The following is a 20,505-nucleotide window of genomic DNA, read 5'->3' as shown; positions in this document are numbered from 1 at the left end:
GATGATTTCACAAGGAAATTCGACAAAGAGTTTTCTCTTATCTCTCATTTTTCTGGGAGCACCATTCGTGAGGGTGCTTGGTTTATAGATACGTTGTAGCTACTACAACCACCCTCCAAAATGTTTCCCATGCTTTGATTTTGGAGCCTCCCTTCTGTCCACAGGAGCTTTATCTTTCACTGTCATCAAGTATTCGTGTTGTGATCAAGACTTGTCTTGCTTTGCTTGTGATGCATTGATCCTGGTTTGATATCTTTCAGACACAAGCCAACTCTTGACTTGACCTTTGCAACATTGTTGGGCTTGCCTCTAGACACTGTGCAATCCTAGAAGGCAGGCCAACCTTGATGATTGGAATTGCACAATCTAGATAGGAATGTCTGCCTTGAGCTCAGAAACTGTGCAATCTTAGATGGCAGCATAACCTTGAGCCTAGAAACTGCGCAAAGCATCTCTTCAACTTAAAAAATGCACAATGCACTGAGCCAAGAAGTTGACCAGTCCTTGTGAACTACACAATCTTCCTTGGTAGTGTCAATGGTTGGTTTTCCTGAAAAAGCAAAAAGCATTCCTAGAAAATAGTGAGTCATAATTAGTTTCCCGAAGGATGACACAATTTGCTATTTTTGGAAGTCTGCCAAGTGTTATTTTTTCCTTGTTTTTAGGCATGCACGTCATAAACTCTAATCAATCTAAATCTATATAATGGACGCCCCTAGAGCTTATTTGTACATTTGATCTTGGAGCTCTAGCCTTCCCAAGGAGATCAAGGAGCTTTCGGTGGAGTTTGTGGTACTTTTCCAGGTGAGTTTTGCTTTTGTTGCTTTTTTCTGTTGCCTTCGCCGTTTCGCTTCTGTGAGTGTTGTTTTACTTGTTTCTTTTCATTGTTGTTGGTGTTTTAACCTATATTAGCTTGTACAAGTGTTGGTTCGGTCCATTGTTTGCCTTTTACAAGTGTTGCATTAGTTTTCTTGTTTTTGCCCATTAGTGGTCGCCATTTCGGCGACTCTCCATGCATGTTTGTTTTTCATTTTGTAGGTTGATCTTCTGTACTTGATTTGCACTGATCCATCTATCCTTAGTTAGATCTGCACTCAAACTTGCACCATCACTCAGATTTGCCTGTTTCCCACTCTTTCTAGACATATCTACCCTTCCCTTGGCCAATAGTTGCCTTGTCTAGCTGAGCATTGCGCAAGTCAAAGGCTCAAGTTGTTGTTTGACCTCTGAAACTACGCAATGCTCATTACGTGGCTAGCCCAACTCCACAATGTGTAGTTCCAGGGCTCAAGCCTGCCCCTTGGCAATTGAGACTGCGTAATGCGCAATTTCCACCTCAGTTTGCCCAGGCTGAGACTGCGCATTGCACAATCTCTAGCCTCAAGTTGCTCCATTGGCTGCTAAGACTGCACAATGCACAGTTTAGGCAACCAATCTCCCTCCTTCACCTCAAGAATTGCGCAATTTTCCTTGTTAGTTTAGTGATTGCTGCTGTGATCTTGCTTTGTGAGTCAATTTGCTAAAGCTAATTTATCTTTTCCATGAGTGCATTTTCCTCCTACAGGTATTGCAATTGTTGAGCACTTCTCTTCATTAGTCACTGTCATCATGGCACCAAATAGATCTGCTTCAAAGGACACCACTGAAAGCAGCACTAGGGAGGCAGTTGAGAGTACTCCAATGAACTTACCAGTTTTCGCAGATACTCAACTGTTCATAGAAAAAGAATCAGACATCACATGGCACAAAGTAAATGAAGCTTTCTCAGCAAGAAGCTTCAAAGCGGATCTTGAGGACCAACAGGTGTATATCAATGTCCAAAAGTCAGGGTTACACAAGGTTGCACGTAGGTATCGACTTTCCCATGTACAGATGTTTCAGCTGGATAATTTCTCACATAGATTCCAAGACTATGACTCTGAACAATGCAGTGGACAAAGGCTTGCTTCTTTTCTGGCACCAGATTATCATCTCATGTATCATTTGCTGGAGCCAAAATCGCTCATGGATTCTTACTTCTATGCTGCCACCAACTACTTGAGCACAAAGGACATTGTCAAAAGCTGGTGAAAGAGCCAACAAAGTTCCATTAGACACCCACCAACACCTACAAGACAAAATCTCTCAGGAGGGCCTATCAGCTCTTGATAATTCTATGTTGCAAAATCTATGGTCAGCAGAGCACTGAGACCTTCCCTAAAGGGTGGGCATTCTTATTGAACCAGGTTGTGAACGAAGGAAGACCATTCAATTGGTCATACTTGTTGGCTCAACAGCTGAGGATCCATGTAGCTAATGCCCTTAGTCCTCCCAAGGGCAAGCAAGCTAGATTTTACATGTCTTCCTATCTACTGGATGTAATTTGCGCTCACAATGCATTCCCTGGCATGAATTGGACTTGGACACCAAGAGAGTCTGCCGTGCATATTTACTGCAAGCTGCTTTTGGAGTGCAACCATAGAGGAGTAATGGAAAAGCTGATTGATCACTTCTTCATCCCATTGTACAAGTTGATCTTTGAGGAAGAGCCACCTTTCATGTCATGTGCGGCAATGGAAGTAGAGTTGGAGATAGCAGATTGGTTTGCATCGCTAGATGGCACTTTCCTCAGAGTGTTCGACAGATAAAAGTCTCCGCATCTCTTACCAAGTTATGCCACTGATAAATTAGTCGGGCAAGAAGTTGCGTACCATCTCTCCACAGGGTTGTAGAACAGATTGTACGAAAGCACCTTGGCCCGCTCTTGCTATGTAGATCAGATTGTACGAAATCAAGAATTTCAAAGTTGCAGACACTGAAGGCAAGGCAATAGAGAAATTCGCATTTGGTTGTTTGGACTTCAACCCATATGATCCAAGGAATGTTTGCAAAGACCATTGTGTGAGGATTCATTATCAGTGGCTAAGTGGGACCTTTCACAAACTTGAGGAGGAAGCATTAAAGAATTGTTATAATGCCTCCAAGTCCCGCGAACTAGTCAGCGTCGTTGGAACATCACAGGTTACTCTGCAGAAAGAAGTCACTCTAGAGACAGCACCAGTGGTAAGGCGCAACCTAGTGCACGGGAAGTGTAAGAGGAAAGTTGTGCACAGTCTAGGGGGAGAGTGAAGCCGCAAGATGAAAGCATATGCATTCATACTTAAAGCAGCCATAACAATAGAGAAGAAGAGGAAACAGAGGATGCATGAAGCAGAACAAAAGTAAAGGGAAGAACAAGAGTAGAAGAGATTGGAGGAAGAAAGACAGAAGCAGGAAGAAGAAGAAATACGAAGAGTAGAAGAGGAAGAAGCTGCACAAGGACAAGTCGAAGAACAAGAACAAAACTAACAGCTAGAGGAGGAGAGAAAACAGATGTAGGACAAGGAGCTCGCTCAAGAGATTGAGGAGTTGATCGAGATCCAAGACATGGAGGTGGAACTGGAGCCGTAGAACCAAGATGTTGATTTGATGCCAAGTACACAACAGGTCACCATTCAGTCTCCCCATCCTCCAGTAGAGAAAAGTCCAAGCGAGGAAGAGGAAATTGTTCCTCTTGATGATGGTCTGGTCATGGACACGTACAATTTGACTTATGACAAGCTTCAAAAAAAAGATTGTACAAGCGAGGAAGAAACATTTTCCGGATGACCTCGCATCTCCTGCATTCATTAGAGAAAGGGTGATTGTGACAAACACCAAAAGAAATCCAGGTGCTGCAACCAACTTGGTTTGTGTAGGTGTTCCAAAGTCAAACACAAATTATCTGGTGGTCGAGAACAAACAGTTGGCAAGGAACTTGCAGGGTGCAAGGCAAGAAGTTGAACAACTCCGAGCATAGGTTTAGAACGCAGCTCCAATGCAAGCTTATGTGGAAGAACTTAAGGCAACCATACTTGGTGAAGTATCGACATTGGGAGAATCTATGCGGAGCTTGTATGAAGAAGTTGTCGTTATGCATAAGGCAGTTGTCCACTTGCACGCCATCCAACAAAAGTGTAAGGATAATGCCAAAACTCTTAAGGCTGTCCATACAACCATCACTGCCATGCATGAATGGTCAATGCAATACAAAGGGGCACCGCCCGAATTGGCGAAGAAAACAAGGCAATAAGCAGAGTTGGAGAAAGCGCAAGTGTGGATGATCATTCAGAGAAACAAACAACTTGCCTCGTTCATTGCCAATATTCAAGCCTCATATGCACGATTGTACAACAATGTGGATTTCTTGGTGAAATTGCACAAGATCCCATCAGTTGGCTCACTCACTGAAGCCAAACACAGGAATCAAGTCAGGCAGGAGGTTGAAGAATACTTGGACTGGTTTAGACAGATCACTACCAAGGAAGATCTTGAAGTAAACAAGAACATGCAGAAGTACATTGGTGGCCCTGTCCAAATCAATATTATGATGCTCCTGCTAAAGAAGAAAATTTAGACTAGTTCCAAATCAGTGTACCCAGATGCCATGGAGGCTAGAGTCCGCTATTACCCTGATCCCATCGCACAGTTTGGGGAAGCCATCGCACAGTACAAAGCTTGGCACCAACATGTGACTAAGAATCTACGAGTCAGAGTCGCTAAGTTGGAGTTTCCCCAAACTCAAGCTTGACTTTGTCTTATTAGGCCGTCTAGTTGGCTCTACCCAATTTTGGCTTTTATATGGGTACAAGTGTATTGTAATATTCTTTTGTAATTAATTTGTAAGTGGAATTCCAAGTGTCAATTGTGGAATTCCTTTTCTAGGGAAGATCTCTCCATCTCTCCGCGATATCTCAAATCCAAAAAATATTGCATCAACCCCAAATCCTTCATGTTGAACTCTGTTGCTAGTTCCCTCTTGCATTCTGCTATGAGCTTCTCGCAACCTGTGAGAAATAAGTCATCCACATAGAACACCAAAATGAGAGGCTTACCCTTGACCTGAATGTAATATAGGTTTGGGTCTGCCTCACTCTTGGTGAAGCCCATGCCCTACAAGTAGCTGTCAATCTTGGCATACTATGCCTCGGGAACCTGCTTGAGTCCATATGCTCTCTTCAATCTGCATACATGGGAATCCCTGCCATGCACTTCAAACCACACCATTGAGGAAGGTTGCCTTTACATCCTTTTGGTGAATCCTCCAACCCAACTGTGCTACAATAGAAATCATTGCCCTAATGGATGAGTATCTAGCCACCGGGGCGAAGGTCTCATCATAGTCAATCCCTTCTTTTGTGAAAACCTCTTAGCCACAAATTGGGCCTTGAACATTTCCATAATACCATCTGCAGTGTGCTTAATCGTGTAGACCCATCTAGAGTCAACCATAGATTTTCCCTCTAGTTGTGGCACAACATCCTAGACATTGTTCTTCATGATGGAAGAGTACTCTTCTGCCATAGCATCCATCCACACTTGATGCTCGGATGCTTCCTAGAAGTTAGAAGGCCCGACCTTAATGAGCTCACTCATCAATGCCATATAGCCTGAATATCCTGTGGTGCCCTGCTCAGTTTGTTGAATATTTAGGAGTACCCAAGTACTCCTGAGCATCTCTCAGCATTGGCTCTGCCCACTTGGCCTTCTTCCTCCCTATGTTGGAAGTTTGAGCCTGAGAGAGAGGAACCCTCTGCTCCTCGTTCTTCTCCTGCACGACTTGCTCATTCTACTCACGACTGTGTCATGGTACCTCGAGTTGTTTGTACTATTTATGTCTTCAATGTCTCATGCTCTTGAACCTCCATTGTAGAGTAAATCTGTGCTGAAAAACATCTTGAGAGCCCTCTATTGCTCAAAATTCACATCCCTGCGTAACACTATTTCCTAAGTGCCAGAATGTAAATCCTATAGGCTTTTGAGGTCTCACCGTACTCCACAAGAATTCTCTTCTCCACAGTAGGTTATAACTTGGTCCTCTTTTATGAAGGAATATGGTTGTGTATTAAACAACCAAAGATGCAAATGTGTGACAAATCTAGTTTCTTTCTTGTGAAAGCATCTTCAGGTGTCAACTTGCCCAACGCTTTATATGGACTTTAGTTTTGCAAATGAACAACAATGTTGCAAGCCTATGCCCATGAAAACATAGGCAACTCCTAGTCATGTAGCATAGCCTTGGTTGCTCCAATAATAGCCATATTCTTTTACTTTGCAACCCCATTCTATCAAGGATTGTATGTAACTGTCATCTCTTTTCTGATACCCTCATGCACATAGAAGTCCATGAAGGCATTTGAGGTTTACTTGCCTCCATTGTCAGATCTGAGTGTTATCATCTTTCTCTCGGTTTGGTTTTCTACAAGGGCTTTAAAATATTTAGACTGATAGAATATCTCGTCCTTCTTCTTCATGAAGTATATCAAGGTTTTCCCCGAGAAGTCATCTATGAAGGTCATATAATAGTGGGATCCGCTTAAGGACACCGTTGACATGGGTCCACACACATTTGAGTGAATTAGGTCCAAAATATCCTTGGCCCTAGTATCACTTCTCGGAAAGGTGGTCTTGGCATACTTGCCCAATGCGTAACCCTTACACACATCATGTTGCTTGACCTTGAACTATTGCAGTCCTGTCACAATCTCCTTGAGCACATTGAGTGCTCCATGGCGCAAATGAGCCATCTTCCTGTGTAGCAACTCGCCCAACTCCTGGCTGGAACTTACCAATGCTTGTGCAGACTCGAACTAAAGTATGAATAGGTTACCTTTTCCAACTCCTACCACCTTGGTTGTCCTAGAATCTTTGGGCCGAATGTATACCTTACCATCCTTAAAGGTCACAATATAACCCTTATCTTTCAAGGTTGCTATAGAAATCATATTTTTTGTCATTCTTGGAACATACAACACATCTTCCACTATCAAAGGTTTAACAAACTGCCTCTGTAACTTGACAGTGGAAACTCTAGTTGCCTTGTAGTTGCCATTGTCCCCAAATTCTATGTAGAACTTTGTTTCTTTCTCCTTCAGGTTGGTGAAATATGTAGGCTTTAACCCTGTATAGAATTGACCTACATACAAATTCTAAAAACATAAAATAAACAATGGTGACAACATAAAACATAAAATGGATATACACAGAGATTTTCCCCTGGATCCCAAAAACGGGACTACTAGATTGATTTTTCATTATATTCCTTTCAATGTTACAATACATATATATACATGCATATTATTATTATTATTGTTATTTTTGGAAGCATGGGTTTCATGCTCAAAAGTCTTATTTTAGAGGTCAAGCACCCATTGAGTGCTTCTATGGATTGTCCTAGGGTCAAGAAGTCAAAAGAGTCGTTGTCATATGAGGAAGACCCCATTGGGCACATTGTAACTTGTACAAGGAATAGTTTATGTATTTTAATGTGTCAAGAAACTCTTTAAGACCAAGTCAACCTGGCAACTAAGAAGTCGACCTAATCTATTGTATTTCATCCACCTTGGAGGCTTATATATAGGAGGGAACTTGACCCTCCTAACATCATCATTCATCCTCTCATCTCTCAAGCGAAGAAGGTGAAGAAGAAGACTAGCGAAGAAGGAAGGAAGATGAAGACAAGTGTTTGGGTATTTCTCTCTTTTCACACATGTGAAGGAAAGGAGGCTAGGGTCTTGCTGTTGCAAGATCGAATTTGAAGAAGTTCGAAGGAAGGCTCATTAGGTCATCCTCAAGCCCTAGAGGAAGGAGAATCTCAAGCTAAGGTCAAAAGAAGCCCTAGAAGCTCTAAATCAACTCACACGTGTGAAGGCAGTAGTTGCTGGAGGGGTTGAAAATTTAAGACCTACAGTAGAGGCCAAAATTCTGTAGCTGGGGGTCGAAGTTGTACTGCTGGAAAATATTTGACTGGGTTTGACTTGGACAAAGGAAGCACATCATCAAGAAGGTTAGACTTGGTTTTGGAAGCGTATTCATCTTGGTCTAAAGGTCTTGGAATTCATCAATTGAAGAATCTATAAGAAGAGAAGAGATTTGTGGGTTTTCCTCTCAAGTGGAGAGGCTTTGGCCCTGGCTTGTAGCCTATATCTTGTGTTCTGGTGTACTATTGATCTTTTGTTTTGGTAGCTATTTGATGATAAGAACAACATAATAATAAGAGAAGACTAATAAGTAAGAAAATGTAAAAAGACATCAATAGCAGTTATCAAGTATAAGAGAAATCATTCTATCTATTTTTGAACAATTCTATCTATTTTTTGTTCACTTTTATTAAAACCCCAATCTTTAGGGTTCACTATGAAAACCCTAGCCTTTTGATGTTTAGGGTTTGGTGATGTTTTGATGAAACCCTAGCTTACTTAGGGTTTGTTGATAAAGTCTAGAACATATAATGAAATCCTAATCTCTTGATGTTTATTGTTTGTTGACATAAAACCCTAACTTTTTAGGGTTTGTTGTTAATATCTAAGTTATATGATGAAACCCTAGATTTTTAGGGTTCGGTGAATTAGGGTTTATGACAAAACCCTTGCAATAGTCAATGTAAATTCCTAAGGATGAAATCCTAGGTGTATGTACTTTCGTATGATTGAAACCCTAGCCAAAATTGCTGAATATCTAACCTTGAAGTTTTGATGTTTGTATCTAAAGTTTACGACAAAAACCCTAGTAGACATTTTATATGAGGTTCTAGGGCATGATAATGAAACCCTAGATGTGAAATGTTTTCGCTGAGATTGAATTTAATAACTAATATCTAAAGTTTAATTTTTGGTAAAAGAATCTAGGGTTTGTGACAAAACCCTAACATAGATTGCTGTGAAAGTCTAGCTTGAAAAGTGTAACCGTTGTTGATTGAAAACCTAACTAGGTTTATGTTCGATATCTTGATTTATTATGCTTCCATTATATCTTCATGATCTATATTTGTGCTTGGTTGAACTTGTTGTTGAAGATTTGCAAATACAGTCTTTAAGGTGTTGAAAATGCTTACCTACCTCACACTTGTTGATAACTTGATAATGATGATTGAGCATGATGGAAAGAGGGTGCCGTGAGAATCTTGAAGTATACATTGTTGATGACATTGTTGCGAAGTGAGGATAGAAGGAATGATGTTCTGGAAAATTGAAGTTCTTTGATGATATGATAGAGCTTGTATGGCTGAGTTATTAATAGATTTATCTCTGTGCAAGAAGAAACTTTGATAAAGAAGGTGTGTATCTCCCCAGTTGAGAGGGAGGACATGTTGGGACAACTATAATGAAGACTATGAAGAAAGAATGAAAATCGGAAACAGGCTAAAGCACTACAGATGGTTATTCGTGATTAATGAAGTTGCAAAACGAGACTTGGATGTTTTTGAAGAAGTGCTAAGGTTGTGTTTGGTGTTGCTAGAGAAATTGAAGAAGAATGCTTTCGTGAAAATATGTTTGGAAATTGTGATGACCTAAGAAGCATCAGAATAATTGAAGACCTCTGAATTTTTGCTAGCATACAAGAACATATATTGTAGAAGTTTGAATAATGGGTGGGGTTGTGAAGCTATAATATGTGCCAACAGATGAACAAGTAGTTGATGTGTTGACAAAATCTCTTACCAACAAGAAGTTAGTTTTAGGAGCATGCTCAGATTGGTGGATGTGTTGATCTCTTCTTGAGAAGTTGGCACATTGATAAATGTCTCTGATTTAGTAGATAGGGAGAGATGAAGCATCTTGGGCTGCGTGCTTGTATGATGCTTGGGAGGACATCTGAATGGCTTGTTATGATGTCCAGATCTTGAAGAGGGAGGGTATTGTTGGTCTTGTGGAGCTCCGACCTTGGATACGATACCCAAATCCCTGTGGGTTGGTGTTAGATTTGAAGCTTGGATAACACCTTAGTCCCAATCGGTTAGATACCTTGGTCAAGTATCTAATCTTTAGCATTGCGTATGCTATGACTCTTCCTAGAACATATCTTTTTGAGTACATCCTTGTACCTATGTGTGTATTATTATGAGTACCTCCCTGGTTAAGAGGGAGTGTTGAAGAATGTAACTAGTGTTGGTCTTCATAATTGTATTTAAGTCATGATGTAATGTATTTGTCAAAAGAAAGAAAAATTAATTTTATTGTAAAAGAAAAATTATTTTTGAAGCATGGGTTTCATGCTCTTTTATTTATTTTCGAGGTAATAGCCTCCACTAAAAGCTTCTAGGTTTTGTCTTGAGTCATAAGAGTCACTGTCACATTTATTAGATCCTTCTTGGGCTTTTGTATCATGTAAAGAAATTTATTTTGAGTAAAAAATAGTCATTTTACCCCTCCTAACCAAGTCGGTCTTGTTCTGGAGAAGTCGCCCCAGTTGAAGGGAATTCGACCCTGTGGAAGCAATATAAATAGAGATAGTTCGACTCATTTGGAGGAGCATTCACACAAAGTTCGATCTGCAAGAGAAAGAGACAAGAAGAAGAGTGAATTCAAAGATAAGAAGACCTAATCCAAGGAGAAAGCAAAATTGAAGTTTGGAGCATCTCTCTCTCTCTCTCACGTGTGAGATTTTTAGGGTTTATGGGCATTTGCAGTAATTGCAGGTCCGAAATTCTGTTGTTGGGGGATTGAAGCAATATTTGAGGCGTTGACACTTGGTGATTTTGGTAGAGTTTGTCTACTTGAAGGAAGGGCTGGCTTGGTGATTGGAGGAGATATTTATCTAGGTCAAAAGGGTCTTGGATTGTCTCATCTTGATTTGAATCTACTAGAGGAAGAACTTGACTGTGTTTTCCCCGTCATAGGGGTTTTGCCCTGGCTGAGTGCCTACGTCTTATGTTTCTTGTTCTGGTGATCTTTGTGCACTTTTGATTTAGTAATTTGCTTGATGAAAGACAACATGATAAAGAAGTAAAAGAAGCCAACACACATCGCAAGTAATTATCAAGAAAAGAGGAATCAAACCCTAATATCTACATGCATTGATTTCTCAACAATCACAACCAGTTATTGGGTAGGCCAAGCAACACACAAATGCGGATAAAGTGCATGAACAAGAGGAGTAGAGCAAGTGTGGCCCACTGAGCTAGTGACTCCTAGTGCAGGGAGAGGACAAGCCAAGTGGGCAGATTAGTTGATTAGGGAGGCTCAAAAGAGAGTTGGAGACCCCAACTCCACATTCAGACAAAGTAAATAAACACAAAGATATATAGGGTACATAACACTGATGGTTGAGTTGATAGACTCAGAGCGTCCTTGTTACAAAGAGAAAACCTCTCAACAAGAGTATGGCAAGATTCCGTGGTGGAGGAGAATTCCTCCATCATGATAAACAATGTCTGGGAGATAGTGCCAAGACTGGTTGGCAAATCAGTGGTTGGTTCACATTGGGTGTATAAGATCAAGCATGCAACTGATGGGGGTGTGGAGAAGTGCAAGGCTAGATTTTCATGGCCAAAGGGTTCTCTAAGGTGGAGGGGATAGACTATAATGAGACGTTTGCACCGGTGGCCCGATACTTGTCCATTAGGACCATATTAGCAATTGTAGCGCAAATGAGGTGGAAGATCCACCAAATGGACGTAAAGACTGCCTTCCTTAATAAAGTCGTCGAGGAAGAGATATATGTTGAGCAACCTGAGGGGTTTGAGAGCTTCAGTAGAGACACACATGTTTGCATGCTGAAGAGAGCTCTTTATGGGCTCAAGCAGGGATTGAGGGCATGGCATGCTCAGATAGACAACTACCTTCTAGGATTGGGCTTCACTAAGAGTGAGGCAGATCCCAACCCATACTACATTATGGTAGGAGGTCTTCTGCCCATCCTAGTGTTGTACGTGGATGACTTGATATTGATAGGAGCAGATAGCGTGATCCAGGATTGCAAGAAGGATCTTGCAAGGGAGTTTGAGATGAAGGACTTAGGGCTAATGCACTATTTCCTTGGGCTATAGGTATGGTAGGGTGATAGGGAGATTTTCGTGGAACAAGGCAAGTACACGCTGAAGATTCTCAAAAGGTTCCACATTTTGTATTGTAGGCCCATGGGCCATGACCACACCTATAGCCACAAACGAGAGGAAGGTGGATGCTACTACAACTAAGCGAGTTGATGCCACACTTTACAGGCAACTTATTGGGTCATTGATGTATTTGGTGAACACGACTCGACATTTGCTTCGCAGTTAACTAGTTGAGACAGTTCATGGTTGAGCTGACCAAAGTGCATTGTGTTGCTGCCAAGCACGTGTTGAGGTATCTCAGGGGCACAACAAATTATGGGTTGTTGTACAGGCAGGTTGATGGTGTTAGGCTTTAGGGCATCACATATGTAGACTGGGCAAGGGGTACAACAGGCAGGGAGAGCACTTCAAGTTGTACCTTCAATGTTGGGTCAATAGCTGTTTCTTGGTTCAACAAGAAGCAAAGATCATTGGCATCGAGCTCAGTCGAGGTTGAGTATATGGCTGCCAGCTTGGCAGCTTGCGGAGCCATTTGATTGTGGAAACTACTTGTTGGTTTCTCCAGTTAGAAGTTGGAGTCCACAATCATACACTATGACAATCATAGTTGCATTAAACTCTCTGAGGATTCGGTGTTTCATGATCGCTCCAACCACATCGAGATCTGGTACCACCATATTAGTGATTGTTTACAGAGGGTTAAATTCAGAGTCTAGTACGTGCTTCTAGAGGAGCAGACAATATATATTATGGCCAAGGCATTAGTAAGGGTTAGATTTGTCTACTTCAGAGATAAACTAGGTGTAGTACATAACACCTTCCTCTGTAAGAGGAAGTGTTGAATGGAGTTAGAGGAGGAAGGGTTCGACTAGATTTAGATGTGCTCTAAATTTAGTAGGGTGACCCACAAGTGGGGCAATGGCATAGTTTACGCTTTATCTCATTATTTTGACGTAGGAAAATTTTAATTTTCCTATTGTCAAAAATTGAAGTGATCTCAATCATCCATTGAGATCTAATCTCATCCATTCATGGAGATGAGGGGCCCAAATCAACTTTAGAGGAGCAAAAGGGCGCATATTTGGTTCATTATGCACTAGATGACTTGGTGGTTTTAGCTCAACATTAGAGCAACTAGGGTTTTCAGCTATTGAGAGTTCAATTCAACACATTGAGGAAGAGAAAGGCCTAGTTTTAAAAAATGGTCCGGTCGAACTGAAAATTGGTCAAACTGGCCTAACAAATCTGATTGGTTGGTTGATTAAGATTGACTAGGTACCAAATCGGCTGGTTCGACTGATTTGGTACCTGACTGACCGATTTTTGTAAAAAACTGGCTGGTTAGGAAGCCACATGGTGGGACATGTTGATGGGATTCCCAGGTGGTTTTTAGCAAACCATGGTAGCTTCCCTTCTAAATATGCTCCCCTAACCTTATAAAAAAACGCCTAAGCTCCTACTTGCCTCACACATTTGATTTTTAGTGTTTGCGTGCATATGAGAGCTTGGATAGTTTTGTACCAACATTGAGTTTTGGAGCAAAAACAAGAAGTTTGGAGGTTCTTTGTCATCTTGGAGCTAGTTTGGAGTTGTTTAGTGGAGTTGGGGGTGTAGATCCCAATACAAAACTGGGAGTTGAACGAATAGCTGAAGGAAGTGAACCAACAAGACCAAGCATGGCACATGGTGACTTGTGAGGGAATAGCCGTGCAACTTGGCGAACTCGTGCTTTTAGTTCTGCTAGGCCTAGTGTTATTGCTCATACTACTACTAGTACTGCTATTGAGGCTGGAGAGGAGTTTGAGGGGTCCTCAAACTCTGAGCTAGATGGTGTTTATGTAGCTCCTGGTGATGATCCCATGTGTAGTAGCGGTGATGAGTTTGATGAGTGATCATGTTGATCAGTGATTTGTAGTAGGTTAGTGGCCTAGTAGCTCAAGTTGTAACATTGTTTTTGGACATAGGAGGCCATTTAGAGCCTCATTGGTTATGTATTTTGTCAATGATATCATTGATATGTATTGCACTCGGTGCCATTTTGATATATGCACCTTTACATGGTATATAGATGAGAAAACTTTTCATATTTTGTCTCTAATAGTTTGGAATCATGGTTTGTAATCTTAAAAATATTTTTTTTTTCATTAAAATTGATTAAGTTATGTATTTTTTCCAATTCTGGTTTATTGAATCCAGTTCAATCCGGTTCCGATTAGAATCACAGTTAGATAGGCAACTGGTTTGAAACCCGGTTCCGGTTTTTAAAACTATGGAGAAAGGAGGGCTAGATGGCCTGGTTCATATTCAGCCAGCATCGCGACCTCACCAGCATGCAGAGCTAGTGTAACCAGGCCATACAACATGGCTGTATGACTCAGCCAGGAATCCGTACAGCACTGCTTCAGGCAGGCTGAGGTTGAGTGAGGAGTTTGTAACTTGTTGGAGAGCTATTTTAGGCAGTTTTCTGTCGAAAAGGGAGGTCATCCCTTGTAGTCATTTTCTGAAGAAATCTAATTTGCTGAAGCTAATAAAACCATTGGCAGATTGCAGGTTTGCTCCAGTTGAGGTTTCCAGGGTAAATTTCTGTGATGTGTTAATGTTCGTGTCTTCAGAGTTTATTTCTGCTGCTATTGTTCAGTTAGAATACTCAGCATATTTAATAGATGTATTTGGAAGTTCAATTTTCAGTTCTTTCATTTCAGAATATTTATTAAATTAGTAGTTGGGTATTAATATCTAACAGTGGAGATGAATGAAAAGCTACAGAAATTTAGGAGGCCCAAATAAGTATGAAAATTTTTTTGTATGCCTTATTTTAACATGAAGGTTGCTTCCCTCTAGTAATTGAACTCGAAATTTCACCATGATAACCATGATAACTTGCCTCAAGCTCAAAAAGTTGCTAGCTGCAAGAAACTTATTGGTCAACCACACTACTTTTCTTTCCGGGGAACCCCTGAATTTGGAATGGGTTGCATGAAGAGAGTATAATACTAGCAAAAAGGAATGTCTACCTCCTCTAAAGCATATGAGGTACCACACCTCCATGATTAAGGCACAATTCTTGACACCAAACTTTCAAGTAGTTTACCATGAAAAATGTCAGCATTAAGACAACCATCCAGCATTAGGGATCAAGATATGAGCTCTCAAGTACAATTCTCTCTTATATAGCCTTTGAGGGTCATGCCACTTGTCAATGTCATGCAAAAATGCCAATTTTTTAATTACTAAATGTGTAATACTCAGACCGGACACATCCCCTCCATGCACAATTAACAATTTCAAAAATATCTAATTGGATATTTGTAACGAATAAAATATATATAAATAATGTAAAATGATTGTAAACAATAATAATCATAAACAATGATTAGTTAAACTAGTAATTATGTTGAAGAGGCATGTCTAAATGAGACATGACTCTTCGTGAAGAGACACTTTCACTTTCTTGGTATATAAGCAAGCCTCTCGTTCTCATTTGTAAATTATTCATTCTTATTCATTTTATTTAATATAATATTTATATCCTAAATGGATATCTTGATATTCTAAGTCTTTTGGAGTAATTAATTTGTAGAAGGAACTTTGTTCGATTCATTTGGTATCAGAGTAGTTCGGTCCTCTAGGTGTCCTCTAGGTTGCTTAATCTGTGCATAGAGCTCGTTCTCCTATCCAGGTCCTTGGCTGTAGAAATTCGAGTAGTTCGGTCCTCTGGGTTGCTTAACCGGTGCACAGAGCTCGTTCTCCTATCCAGGTTCTTGGCTATTGAAATTCGTCAACCTTGTTGCTATACAATTGAAGCATTTTGCTCAGAATTTGGGAGTTCTCATTTTCTCTGTTTTTCTAGGCCTTTGGCCATAAAAAAAAATTAACCAAAAAAAATATAAGTAAATAAAATAAAAAAAAGAAGACAAAAAAAAGTAAAAGAAAAAACAAAACGGATACAAAATCTCATACCAAGTATATTTAAAACTTTTTACGTGGAGAAGCCCGTGGTTTTAAAAACAACCCATGGTAATAGCCCATGGTATTTTATAAGTTAAAGAAAAAACAAGGATACAAAAGCTCTTACGTGGAGGTTTTAAAAACAACCCATGGTAATAGCCCATGGTATTTTAAAAGTTAAAGAAAAAACAGGAATACAAAATAAGTTAAAGAAAAAACAAGGATACAAAAGCTCTTACGTGGAGGTTTTAAAAACAACCCATGGTAATAGCCCATGGTATTTTAAAAGTTAAAGAAAAAACAGGAATACAAAAGCTCTTACGTGAAAGATAATATTACTTTTCACTTAAAAAGTATTGTGAACCGTGTCATTTGACCTTTATATTTATTAAGTGTCATTTGACATATTTATTAAGTGTGGTGACATCATAAAAGTTTATATTAAGTGTGACTTTTATATTAAGTGGGGTGACATTAAAAGTTATCAAGGGAGTAATTAGGTATATAAAAAAAGGGACCAATTTATTATTATAAAAAAAAAGTGAAACTATTATTATTTTAAGATAATAAAGTTATTTTGAAAGGGGTCTTATGACATACACATGTTACTTATAAACAACCTGACCCCTTCTTGGGTCCAGGATAAATTTAGCAAAGTGTCCTCAGACAGATATTTTTATTAACCTTACACAATGGGGTGAGAGGCATTAGCACATATGTAACCTTTCTAGCTTCATCTCAATGTGATAGTGTCCTTGATCAACAACTCGAGAATAGTGTCCTTGATCAACAACTCGAGAATAATCACTATGACAAGGCTGTGACAAGGCCTATCTATCTTTTAGGGAATACAAGAGTTATAAAATTAACTTTATTATTCTAGAAATAATACATCTAGAATAACTTTATTACTCTAGGAAAAGTGGTTAACTAAATTACTAAATAAACTTCAGGATTATGAGGTTAACAGTCTACATATCTTGACTCAATTTGGAGTCCATATGCACCTGTGGCTCTTTCTGTTGTACTTGACAAACCATCAGTAGTTTTATATAATATAATCAATTTCATCATGTGAACACATAAAATATAGTATTTCATTGCATCATTTATTATTAAAGTTCATATCATATAATAAAATCCAATCATTTAATACGATCCCAAGAATATCGAAACATAAAATGAAGCAACAGTTAAACTAGATTAACTGAAGAGTGAAGATTAAGTTTATCCAGGAGTGTATGTAATATGTATCAACCAACTGGGTCATTCTTGTAACCAGAATGCCCTCAAAAAAATTATCAACCCATCCATCAATAATGTGAAAACAAAAGAGGGACAAAATATATTATATGAATGTGATTTTGAAGTAGCTTTGGAAGTGGGTTACATCCAATGCAGATATCTGTCTGGGAAATTCTGCATTTCAGTGTTGAATGATTTCTCAATATTTCAGATATATTCTCAGATTAACGTAACAGGATACTTTGGTATGAACAGCCAATATGTTTATCTTATCTGATGCAGATGATTAAGATTGTCTAAACATTAAGGCGAATTGGCTGATGTCTATGGTTAAACATTGTATAGAGTTTTCCACAAGGAAAAGTGTTAGACATGGTACAAGGATTCATAATATGTGGTTTCTATGCATGCCAAATGTGTTTCCATTTGGAATTTCAGGATCCATATATTCATACACCATGAACTCACAAATTCTGGAAACTTATGTTTTGAAGCTACAAAATTTATTTATAATGATCTTTTGTTATTTTAAAGGCTTTAACTGCACAAGTCAATAGGAATCTTGATCATTATTCATTTTCTGTATTGTTTTATGAGTCATGACCTTCCTGCATATTCTTTATATTATAGTTGTTACAACTTTGAATTTACTAGGTAAACCCATATTGTTTTTAAAAGATACATTTCCAACAAACATGATGTATGTAAGGAAATTTTTCCCCATGAAACTTTTATTGATTAAACTACTATCTTTTGGTTGGCTCATGACTTCTGATTACCTTCACAAATAAGATAACTGCTATTGTGCATCAACAGTCGGACAGGTATTGATGCTTATATTCTAGGCCTTGGAACTTCTGTAGGAGTCATGGTTTGGGCAGGTGAGACTTCATCATCATTATTTTTGTGCCTAGCATTGTTTGCATGTATAAAAATGCTAAAGAACTATCAGTTTCATTATTCATTGTCTTAGAAATACATCTAATGCTTCAATAGCAGTTGACGACTTTAACTTATCTCAGCAGGGGAAAGATGCTTTGTAAAGAGAGAAAGTAATCCAGCTGGTATAGTGACACTTTTTGCAGCATCCATGGGTGTGACATTTACTGCATCTTTGTATCACAATATATAGGAGTTCAAGAATCACAGCCGTTTAGCTTTTGCAATCTTATTTGTACAAGACTAGCTTCGTTGCCCAGTAGCTAAATAGTTTCCCATAAACTGTCTCCTGTAAATATTCAATGGCAACAAGATTTGCTAGAAAGAATAGCTGGGAGCCAGTATCATGTACATGCATATGCAAATTTTGCAAGGTGTAGATAATATCTTTTATGTTGGTATTATAGGTATCATAATGGATAAACTACTTTGTAAATATTTAAAATTAGTGTAACAGATATCCCAAATAATATGTAAGGAATTAATTTCTGAATATTTGGAGCAATAGCTATTAGTTTATTTGATGATGATATTGGTTTTCTAGGTTCTCACAAATGGCTTGTATTTTTACAACCAGAGTATGATGTCATAGAATTTTCTCCGTTAACAGCAATATTGAGTTCTATAAAGATGGCCTGTCTCCATGTAAATTCATTATGATTTTGAGGAGTCATGTTTTTTCTGTTTCTGCTAAGTGTTAGGATTGTGAGTCCCTAGACAATGAGAAAGTCCGAGATCACCTGATGAGTTGTGCTTTTTCTGTTTCTGCTAATGAGGTCTTGTCATTATCCATTGATGAGTTGCCATTCAGATCTATATCTAGAGCTGGTCAGATACATGCACTATAAATTGATATCATGAGGAATACATTTAGTTTTTCGCCAAATTCATCTCTGTTGTTTTGTGTTATATTTTTTAACGTGGTGTTAGAACTCTTTAGTCTTAAGGGCTTGGTAGCTCATCCATGGTAGTGATTCATGGAATCAAGGGCATGACACACCATGGTAATGCTCCATGAGAGGTTTGATATTGTAGCCCCATGAGTGAGAAGTCACACCACCTATACCAACAAAATGTAGCTCCACAACCTTTTGGATGCAGAATGGCAATAAGGCGGTCACAGTTATTTCATTTTTTCTTTTTTAAATTGAAGTAAGATTGTTTTACTATATATCTTTGGATAATATTTCGTTGTATGTAGGATATATAGCAAAAAAGAAAGAGAATATCTTGTTTTTTATTTATGCATTGGAGATTCTTGGAATAAAGTAGTATGTGATTTATCATATTCATTTGAAGGTCATTTACGGTGTTTGATTGTCTACTAATCCTAGAGACTCAAGAGCCCTTCTCCCGTTATCCACCGTGGTTACTTTGTAATAGAAGTTCTTACAATAGCTTTCTATGACTTGCTATCATCCATGGCCAGTACATGAAGCGGGGAAGTGCTCTCTCCCTCTTTGGTTGATTGATCTAATGTCAAGAATGGTAACCTATCTTTTGAAATGTGAATCTCCTGATCCTTTATTGCCCATTAAATCTTGTTCCACGAGGATATACCCACACTGCCCCTACGACAAACAACCTGATATGAACTACCTACCTATATGAACTATGACCCTGGAAAAAATAAATTCAAGATCTTTGGCCAACAAGCTGAATTCATTCATAGAGTGATCTAGATCAAGAAATTTGATTAAAATAGGTTGAGCTCTTGTGATGGTGGAGTGGACTAAAATCGCGTGTGTGTAATTAGGGTTGCATGATGTCTAAGATATAAAATATTTTTGGGATCATTTACCTAGATATTTCAATGGACTTACAGCAAGGCCATATTTTATATCATAGACACCAGGACAACCAAATCCATCCCAGATCTTTGGGTGCTCAAACATGATCCCCCATATGTAGAAAAACACCAAAAAATACAACCCATGGTGCTGGAAATAAGGTATGAGAAGTTGGTCAATGAGATTTGCACGGCAATCCGATCAAAATTAGTGATCCAATTTGCACAATCAAATGATTCAATTTTGGCTGTGCAACAAAAATTCCATGCTTTTCAGTTATGTTGTCAGCGAGGGAACCCACTTGCCAAGTGTCATCTGAAGGAGTTTTCATCCACCAATAGCCAACGTCCAATGTGCGAGGCAACCAAAGGCACAAATCTGCAACAATGATCTATTCACTGATCATGCCCATTATTTTTTTGATCTGTAAGGCTTTGGAAGGGCCAACTTTGCTTTTTGGCCCATTCTCATTGTCGAATGATTCCGCACTATCAACTCCTCACTTTACATAGCTTTGCTCCCCAAACGAGCTACCACTGATTTGAGTGTAAAAAAATGTCCAAAGTCCATTCAAATCTTCTTGTGAAGTATATGCAAGAAGTAGAAACAAATAAAAATTGCCCATGTCCATGTATCCATTGTAAAAAAAGAAGAGGTATTTCCAAGTCTTCAGATCTACATGTTTGTGAAATGGATTTTTTAATTAGTTTGTTTTTTGCTTTTCTTTTGTCCATTGTAAAAAAAAGAAAA

The 20,505-nt window shown here is 39.0% G+C and overlaps 1 protein-coding gene across 2 annotated transcripts in view; it reads left to right on the top strand.

The window, feature by feature from the left end:
* LOC149238790 (uncharacterized) overlaps positions 1-18,493 on the top strand; it is an 84,148-nt gene extending 65,655 nt beyond the window's left edge. Inside the window, exons 2-3 of one of the 2 annotated variants that reach the window (XM_089373191.1) lie at positions 17,843-17,907; positions 18,052-18,493. In XM_089373191.1, the coding sequence (XP_089229317.1) occupies positions 17,843-17,907; positions 18,052-18,158 (172 nt within the window). In that variant the 3' untranslated portion in view covers positions 18,159-18,493. Of the gene's footprint in view, positions 1-17,842; positions 17,908-18,048 lie in introns of both variants that reach the window. The other variant, XM_089373190.1, reaches the window with a different exon arrangement.
* The last annotated feature ends 2,012 nt before the right edge of the window (positions 18,494-20,505 follow it).

This window comes from Pinus tabuliformis, chromosome 8 (assembly GCF_031772625.1).
Source record: "Pinus tabuliformis cultivar Carrire ecotype Pingquan chromosome 8, CPIR1, whole genome shotgun sequence".
Taxonomy (NCBI): domain Eukaryota; kingdom Viridiplantae; phylum Streptophyta; class Pinopsida; order Pinales; family Pinaceae; genus Pinus; species Pinus tabuliformis.
The sequence above is the reverse complement of the archived record's forward strand: the minus strand, read 5'-3'. Positions and strand labels throughout refer to the sequence as shown.